The following is a 9,923-nucleotide window of genomic DNA, read 5'->3' as shown; positions in this document are numbered from 1 at the left end:
CTGAGCACCCTAACTACTGAACACCCAGCTACTGAACACCCAACTACTGAGCACCCAACTACTGAACACCCAACTACTGAACACCCAACTACTGAGCACCCAGCTACTGAGCACCCAACTGTTTAAAACCCAACTACTGAGCACCCAGCTGTACATCACAGACATAATGAGGCACAAGTAACCCCTGGGAATGTTGATCTTCCGCTGATTTTCCAGAAAAATCTTTAAACACAAAGACACGGAGCAGAAGGGCAGGGCAAGTTTAATTCACCATGACAACACTGTTTTTCTTTTTTTTTCTTTTTTTTTACAGGAATATATACCATAAAAAACAACTGTTCAAACTGCCAGATACATTTAAAAATCCAAAAATGACAAATGAAATCTTGCACAGACAGGGTATCCTCCCCTCCAGCTCCAGTCCGCTCTGGTTAAGTGGTGGCGACCGGGGGTGCGTGTGACGGAGAAGCACATACCCACTCGATTCAGAACATTTATCCATATTGCATACATTTATTCTGTGTGGAAATATGAAATGCATTTGTGAACCATATCTTCAAAAGATTGCATTAAACACTTAAGAAAAAGGGAGTGGGGTCATGAAGTTTCAAACTCATGGAAAGGCCACAAAGATCATCCATGAGAATCTGACTGAAAAACCGCCCCCCCATGAGAGGGGAAGAGACTCATATCCACATTCAGGATGAGAGAAAAGTTTGACTCCTCCCCCTGCCCGCCCCAATCTGAATAGCCAATCAAGCGCAACATTTTACTCATTTAAAAGTGAGTGCCTAAAAGTGTTTCTCTATACTCATCTGTGATTCACAACACACTTCAGCTTGGTCATGCAAAGTAGTAGCACAATGCTCCAGGGAAAAAAGGTCTCTTTCCCAAAACAGAACAGTAGGAGAATTCAACATCACTGTGACCCCCCCCCGACCCCCCCCCCCACCCCCCGAGGGACTATCTGTCTCTCAGAAATAATGGCAAAACAAGAGAAGACAGCATTCACTAAGTGACTTTCTCTGTCCAGTTCCCACCAGTATATCAAGAGACAAATCCACAGAGAGCTGCACAGTATCTAACGGACAGAACCGCGCGCTAACGCACAGAACCGCGCGCTAACCACGAAGGCTAGCACAGAACCGCGTGCTAACGCACAGAACCGCACGCTAACGCACAGAACCGCACGCTAACACACAGAACCGCACGCTAACGCACAGAACCGCACGCTAACACACAGAACCGCACGCTAACGCACAGAACCGCACGCTAACGCACAGAACCGCACGCTAACACACAGAACCGCGCGCTAACACACAGAACCGCACGCTAACGCACAGAACCGCGCGCTAACGCACAGAACCGCGCGCTAACGCACAGAACCGCACGCTAACGCACAGAACCGCACGCTAACGCACAGAACCGCGCGCTAACGCACAGAACAGCACACTTTGGAGGCAAGTTCTGGACTTTTATGTATATGAATATGTACTTAGGTGTGCGTCTGCGCTACTGGAAAAGTTAAAGGTTGTTAGAGACAAACACTGCCGGTCCTCTCCGCTACAATAAACTATTTTTATAAAGGGTCACAAGGCGAGAAAAGCAGCCCGTACAGACAGTGTGATTCAGCGTTACAGCAGACCGCTTACGCCAAAGCCATTACTCGCAACAAACAACATCTTCAGTGTTACCGTGGCTACAGTTTAAAAAGCATCTATCAGATAAGATACTGGCAAATAACTTAAATACATAACTTATTTTTTAATTTTTATAAAATAATTTTAAATTGGGGTAAGAGCGCTGACAGATACATTGTGCAAAGCCAACAAAAAAAAAAGAAGAGATATAGCAGATTAGCCGTGGAAAGGCATTACCTTTATAATGGATTAGTCCATGAAGCCTGCACATGTGTTTAAGAGTGTGTGTGTGTGTGTAGGCATGTGTGTGTGTGAGTGTGTGTAGGCGTGAGTTTGTGAAGGCATGTATGCGTGTGTGTGTGTAGTTTCATTTGTTGTTGCTCTCTCTCTCTCTCTCTCTCTCTTTAGGGAGGTCTCAGCCCCCGTGTCCCGTATGAAGACGCTTCAGCACACACACACACTGCTGGCGACCGGCTCGGACACCGCCCCAGTGAGAACGGTCCAATCAGAGAGGATCATGGTGCTGTCTGTGAATGAACTGTACGCAGTGGGCAGGGCCAGACATCAGGCCAGGAGAGAAGGGTGTGTGTGTGTGTGGGGGGTGGGGGGTGGGGCCACATAATCAGCTCCTCAGGGTGGGGGAGGGGCTACACTGCCTGACTCCGCCCCCTCACAGGGATGACTCCACCTCTCTGGAGAAGGTGACCTTGGGGTCCTGCTGAGGCAGCACCTGCACAGAGGCCTGATCCGCCGCAGTCTCGCTGATCACCTGCAGGGCGGCGCTGTTCTCGTCGCTGGGCTCCCTCTCGGCGGCGGCGGTGGTGTCCGTGGCGGCGGCGGGCTTGTCCGCCGCCCCGCAGCACAGCTTGGGGGCGCACTGAGTCCGGCAGGACAGCTCGCACAGGGAGATGCGCGACTCGGAGTTGACGGTGGCGAACTCGGGCTGGATGGTGGTGGCATGGATGCCCTGGTCGTGGAAGAAGGCCTTGATGCGCTTGGCCACGTCCATGTAGGAGGTGGGGTCGTGGCACTTGATGTGCGCGGTGGCGATGATGCGGCTGCCCGCCAGCTGCCAGATGTGCAGCTCGTGCACGGCCAGCACGCCGTCCACGCCGCGCAGGCGCTCGCTCAGCAGGTGCACGTCGATCTGCTTGGGCACGGTCTGCAGCAGGATGAGCGCAGACTCCTTCAGCAGCGGGTAGGTGGTGCGCAGCAGGATCAGCACCATGATCACGCACAGCGTGGGGTCCAGGTACAGCACCCAGCACGGCCCCGCCTCCGCGCGGCTGCCCTGGGAACCCGCCTCCGTGAGGTTGCCCTGGGGACCCGCCTCCGTGCTGTTGCCGGGGCAGTGGCTGTGGATGCAGGGGTTGGTGCAGGACTCGCCGGGGACGCAGGGCTGCCAGACGAAGGTGAAGATGAGGGCGTTGACCACCACGATGACGGAGCCCATGGCGTCCCCGAGCACGTGCAGGAACACCCCGTGCATGTTCAGCTGCGACGCGGCCGCGTCCTCCAGCTCCTCATAGGGGGCGCTGCCGTTCAGCTGCAGCTCCAGGCTGTCGCTGCACGGGATGTCTGCGGGGGGACAGGGGGCGGAGTCAGGGCAAAAGGAGGGGCGGGGTCACATCATGGACACGCCCACCACGCAATTTACACATGCAGTTTTTTCTGTTATAAAACTAATTTATATATAAATGAACAACTTAATAAACCTTAATTCATTTTTTAAATATAACTGATACACACCTAATGTAGACATACCTATTATTCTTATAGTTAAGCAAAGTATTGCATTCAGATTTATCATTTGTTGCAGAAAAGTCCTCCTGAGATGTAAAAATGTCCTTGTGAAGGAGGTAACTCACAGAAATGTGTAACATGCACAGTGCGTACACACAGAGTGCGCAGACACAGCGCGTACACAAACAGCACGCACACACACAGCGTGCACACACACAGCACATACACACAGCACACACACACAGCGCGTACACAAACAGCACGCATACACACAGCGCATACACACACAGCGCATACACACAGCGCACACACACACAGCGCATACACACAGCGCGCACACACACAGCACATACACACAGCGCATACACACACAGACAGCGCTTACACAGACAGCCATTTTAAACTATTCCACTCGATTCTCCCATCACTGAAAATGGGGGGGGCGTTTCCAGGGATGCTTTATTTTTGGCAGAGGGGGTGTCTGGACTGAACAGGCCGTAAAGTTACTGCAGAAAGGCAGGGATATAAATCACCCCCCCCCCCCCCACCTCAGTCTGCCCCCCCCCCAGAGCTCGGCCTTCACACCAACAGCACAATTACAGAGCCGTAAAACCTCCAAACCACCACCCACACTAACAAGGGGGTTTTATTCCAGCCTGGACCCCCAAACCCGCCCCTCTCTGGGCGCTTGGCCCGGAACGTTTGGAACGTTTGGAGCACAGAGCGGCCCCTCGGCTCGGAGGAATCAGGGCGGCGCACACGCATCACCACCCCGCCCCGCCAGCTGTCCATCATCACCCAGGGCCCCGCCCACCAGCCAGGAGGGAGGAGCTCCACTTACTCAAACCAGCAGAGCCTCCTTTCCAACCCCTGAGGCTGAATCACAGCTCAGCTCCTGATTGGTGGGCATGGGGATGGGGGTGGGGCCTCCTTTTAAGAAATCACCAACAAGCTGGCACATTCCTCAAAGGTCAATTCTTTTTTTTTTTTTTAAGATTAATTAAAAATGTATCTTTCAATCACATTGTAATGTTCAGAACTGGCAATTTAAAATGTATAAAAATGCTAAGTGTATATGTGTATATGAATATGGTGGAGAATATGATCAATAGTTGTGCCATTTCCTGTTACTTGTAGGGAGTTCCTGTAGGTACTGTACCGAGGGAAAGATTTTAATAATGAACTTACTTAGCTATCCTGATGAGGAAATGGAGTCTCACTTGCAACGAAGTTCTAACAGTTTAGTCAGAGAACAAGCGAGTGAAAGGGAAGAGAGGAGTGAATGAAAGAGAGAGGGGGGACAGGGAAAGAGAGAGGAGCCAGAGAAATGGAAGAGTGGAGCCAGAGAAAGGGAAGAGAGGAGTGAGTGATGAGAGGGGAAAGGACAGCTGGGACTCAGGAAACGAGCTGTTCGCACAACAGCGTTGCTTTCTGCTGTCCCCATTCCTCACCGTCATTTCTTAGGAAAATAAACCTGCGTTACTCAAACATGCTCTGTTTCAACTGAGAGCACAAAACAACTCAAACATGCTCCGTTTCCACTGAGCGAACAAAACAACTCAAACATGCTCTGTTTCCACTGAGCGAACAAAACGGACAGAATGTGTCTTATGAGATTAATAATATACTCAGGACTCCTATGTAACTCAAAATATGTATGTTGACATAGACGTGTATATGATACTGGTTGCTATATAGTGTCTTTGTAACCTCATCAATTCCCAGCAACAACAAAACAAACAAACAAAGCAGATATTTGACCCACAGAAGGACAGTGTGTTAAACATGTTAATCGGCTAAAAATACTCTGGTGACGGTGGTGATTCAGGGTGTCAAATTACACACTAAATAAAATGCTAAGTTGTTCAGTCTGCCTCCTTCTGAAGTCTTCTAACAGCAAAATGTTGCTTCCTGAAACTGGAGTTCCCACAGAGCCGTGCTGGAGGCCATTGTGTTTCGACAGAGCACAGTTTCCACTGAGCGCAGTGCTGCAGGTAGTGCTGCTTGTAAGAACTTGTAATGACGACTCATCATGACTGGCACTTCACACTTCAGGCATGATGCAGCTGCTCTTACCCAGAGTCACACATTACACATCCTATTACACACAGCACACATCCCTTACACACAGCACACATCCGCTTACACACAGTACACATCGCTTACACACAGCACACATCCCCTTACACACAGCACACATCCCTTACACACAGCACACATCCCTTACACACAGCACACATCCCCTTACACACAGCACACATCCCCTTACACACATTACACATCCCCTTACACACAGCACACATCCCCTTACACACAGCACACATCCCCTTACACACAGCACACATCCCTTACACACAGCACACATCCCCTTACACACAGCACACATCCCTTACACACAGCACACATCCCCTTACACACAGCACACATCCCCTTACACACATTACACATCCCCTTACACACATTACACATCCCCTTACACACAGCACACATCCCCTTACACACAGCACACATCCCCTTACACACAGCACACATCCCTTACACACAGCACACATCCCCTTACACACAGCACACATCGCTTACATACAGTACACATCGCTTACACACAGCACACATCGCTTACACACAGCACACATCCCCTTACACACAGCACACATCCCTTACACACAGCACACATCGCTTACACACAGCACACATCCCCTTACACACACACCAAACCCTTACACACAGCACACATCCCTTACACACAGCACACATCCCCTTACACACATTACACATCCCCTTACACACAGCACACATCCTATTACACACAGCACACATCCCTTACACACAGCACACATCCCCTTACACACATTACACATCCCCTTACACACAGCACACATCCCCTTACACACAGCACACATCCCCTTACACACATTACACATCCCTTACACACAGCACACATCCCTTACACGCAGCACACATCCCCTTACACACAGCACACATCCCCTTACACACATTACACATCCCTTACACACAGCACACATCGCTTACACACAGCACACATCGCTTACACGCAGCACACATCCCTTACACCAGCACACATCCTTACACACAGCACACATCCCCTTACACACAGCACATCCTTACACACAGCACACATCGCTTACACACAGCACACATCGCTTACACGCAGCACACATCCCCTTACACACATTACACATCCCCTTACACGCAGCACACATCCCCTTACACGCAGCTGGGTATTCACTAAAGCATTTCAGCTGCATGTGAGATACGGAGCAGAGGGGACTGACTGAGGGGGGGGTCCACCACACAGCAGAAAAAGGACTGGTATGTTTGAAGAAGGGAGGAGGATAAAGAGAGAGGAACAGAAACACATGAAACAGTCTTCTGCTGGGCCTACTACACTCAGGGACAAATCACAACCTTTTCTCCTTTTTTTAAATTCACTCGTTACTTAAAGCCGCACATCCTCATTCTCGTGCCTGTACACCACTTAACTTCAGGCCGTAGGTTATGTAATTCCAGCGTTCGGCTGTAACACCGAATACCTGTGACACTGCAGGCATCGTCCCCGTTCCGTTCCAAAAACCTTGGTTTGGTTTAAAAGCGCACGTGCGTACCTTTCAGAACCCACATGACTACACATACACGCTCCGCAACACTAGATAATTATTACCCACACATAACTACTATATGCTGGGTTTACAGCAATCACACATAAATATCACTGTGCGCTGAAGAGGACTATGGTTATGGACTCAAAGGGGCATCTGTTCCCTTGATTCAATCAGCCGTATCATCCGGCTTCCCGTGTGGTTGAGCAAATGACTGAATTAGACCAGAAGAGTCTTGACAAATTGCAGCTAAGTCCAGTGCCCCTCACCTGACGTAAAACCGGGAGGGGGTGGGGGGAGATACCATTCCAAAGCACCGAACTGCACTGTGGAAACCGAAATCCGCTCAGGCTCTCCTAACAGCCTCTGAATGTGTATTTCTCCCTCCGTACTGGGCCGTGGCGGAATCCCAGACCCAGCCTTACGAGTTGAAATTCCGTGTTGCTCGCCAGATAGAGCCACCAAGTGAAACAAGGACACGGAAAATATATTTTTACTGCACCGTTGTGGTTATGCGTACAGTTTAACCGCGACCATAGCTGGCGAGCTACAATTCATTTTGGACCACTCGGGACCGCTCTTTTACTCTCTTGCCTTTTGGGTCGTCAGTGGCGGCTCCTCGGGAGCTAACATGCTAACATCATACGTGTTTCCAACTCTAACCCAGAATAAACTGTTCAAATATATATAAAAAAACAGACGGCAATTGTCCTCATGTAGGCTGGGGAACACGGTAAGATTAATCGGTAAAATAAATCAAATATGTCCATTAAGTACCGCACTGACCTAATATGAAGCGGGATTTTTAAACCTACACGCATTTTACAGCCATGGCTCAGTTTTACTGCATTTTACCCATCAGCCCACCTAGAGTTACTCGGCCCAGTGGTTTCGTTTAATTGATTTACGGTGAATTTAAATCGCCAATCGCGGAATATGACCGCAGGTCTGCTCGTCGGAGTATTCTGACCCAACACAGAGTCGTGTTCGGGAAGCAGGCGCGTTGTAGCCTACGGGGCTGAGAGGGTCGCTCTTTAGCCCGCTAGCGAGTAAATCTTCCCCCAGAGACAATGGGGGAGAGATGGGGAGAGGGTCGTACCGTGCGCCGTTCCATGCCGGGGTCTGCTGTCGGTGCTGACGCCGTTGGGGCTATTGGTGCAGTTGCCTACTAGGTTGTTGGTCTCCTCAACGGATGATCCGTTGCCTGACGGTCTGTCCGATTTACACATCTTATTCCTCTTGTTCTTTTTACTCCCGTGCGAGTGCCCGTGTCCTCCGCTCCCGGCGTGTCCGTGGAACATGCAGAGCCCGAGCAGGTTCACAAGAAGCCCGGCAGCCCCAACCCCGATGACGACCCAGGGTTTCTCGATAACGTGGGGCTCGGTGAAGCGCTCGACGGCCTCTAGGATTATGGTGAAACACAGAGCCGTGAGAAAAACAGCGTTGACCAGGGCGCCCATCACCTCCGCCCGGATCCATCCGAAGGTGTTTTTGTTGTTCGACTGCGTCTTCTCGGCGAAGCGGACGGCCACCAAAGCCACCACCAGCGCGATAACGTCCGACAGCATGTGGAACGAGTCCGACAGCATTGCCAAGGACGATGTTATTCGACTGACTACTACCTCCACAATGAAAAACCCAAAAGTCAGCGAAAGCATGCATAGCAGCCGAACAAAGTTGGGCTCACAAGCCATTTTACCTCCTCGCGTTGAATAAACTGGTTAGCTAACGTTAGCTGGAAACAGTAACGAACTCCGGTCAGTCAAAAAACCACAGCAATGTAACGTTATATTCTAGCTCGATAATTATAAGTCAATATATTAGCTCCTATCATTTGTCTCCCCTTCCATTTGAAGATTCAATTCAGTTGGAAAAAAGAAAGACCACAGTTCCTGATTAGCTGCTATACCGTAGCATATTCCACCGCTCAGCTGTTTGCAGACGGTTGTAACTTTGCACCCGAACCGGTAAAGTTTACACACGGAACGAGGCAATTTGGGCAGACACGCCCCGGTCTGCGATTGGTAGCGGGCAGAGCCATAGAAATATGACATGGGTGACATGTTACGTTTCAGAGCCCTATTGGTTGGTCGGAGGGTCATTCATCACCCACAGAATCGCTGTAAAAATCAACAAAGGCTCAGACAGGGAAATACAGGGGATTTTTCCACACGCTTTTTGTCCAGCCCTTGACCCACGAACTCGGGAGCCTTGCTTCATTAATGGTGTTCTCATCAAGTAGAAGTTTAGTTTACCGTCTGTGGTGCTGTGCTGAAAACTGAATTCTTACAGTATTGGAATCTATTTCCAAAATGTATTCAGGTTTAATTAGCCAAAAAATAATAATAATAGATTGCCTTTGGCAGCTGTTTATGAGCAATTGCATATCATCTAAATGAAATGGCATCGATCACCTACTGGTTTAAATATGTTGTGTTTTACTGAATGAGAATTGTATTTGTATGTTTAATATTTGCGCCAAGACCAGCACGGTTTAGAGTCTATACTTCGGAGAGTACAGAGTATCCACATGATCCACAGGTTTGGATAAAGCAGATTTCCAATAAAGTAAATATCCCTGCACATTGTTGAGTACAGAGGAATAAACATTAACGTATAGAGGAATGGTATTAATCTGCTCATTCAATTCAGAGCCATTATAACTCATAGCTTTTGCTGGCCATGTAGACCACAAGCCTTCTTACCAGACCATTAGATGTGGGGACCAGTGCACATATTGAGAATGGCTGGTCTTCTAATCAGACCCTGATTTCATAATTCATGAGTCATGACTGTCTTTATTTTTTCAAGCTGGAACACATAAATGTAATCACAGCATGCTTATCGAAAGCCAATTCCACACTGATTCTACTAGTCCCTGTAACAATGGGGCTTTACGGCCCACTCAAAGAGAAGCATTATT

General features: G+C 49.3%; 1 protein-coding gene across 1 annotated transcript; it reads right to left on the bottom strand.

Moving 5' to 3' along the window:
• Nucleotides 1-246: 246 nt before the first annotated feature.
• On the bottom strand, nucleotides 247-9,021 carry slc30a1a (solute carrier family 30 member 1a). Its single transcript, XM_064340867.1, has 2 exons — nucleotides 8,100-9,021; nucleotides 247-3,218 (listed from the first exon to the last, which is right to left on the bottom strand). The coding sequence occupies exons 1-2, from the start codon at nucleotides 8,692-8,694 to the stop codon at nucleotides 2,311-2,313; spliced, it is 1,503 nt and encodes a 500-aa protein (XP_064196937.1). The 5' UTR covers nucleotides 8,695-9,021; the 3' UTR covers nucleotides 247-2,310.
• Nucleotides 9,022-9,923: the final 902 nt, after the last annotated feature.

This window comes from Anguilla rostrata, chromosome 6, assembly GCF_018555375.3.
Source record: "Anguilla rostrata isolate EN2019 chromosome 6, ASM1855537v3, whole genome shotgun sequence".
Classification (NCBI taxonomy): domain Eukaryota; kingdom Metazoa; phylum Chordata; class Actinopteri; order Anguilliformes; family Anguillidae; genus Anguilla; species Anguilla rostrata.
The sequence above is the reverse complement of the archived record's forward strand: the minus strand, read 5'-3'. Positions and strand labels throughout refer to the sequence as shown.

Excerpts from the sequence above, each read along its gene's own strand:
- slc30a1a (XM_064340867.1), bottom strand. The coding sequence starts at position 8,694 with ATGGCTTGTGAGCCCAACTTTGTTCGGCTGCTATGCATGCTTTCGCTG. Across the intron at positions 3,219-8,099 it reads CCGGCATGGAACGGCGCACG|ACATCCCGTGCAGCGACAGC; the intron begins GTACGACCCTCT and ends GTCCCCCCGCAG.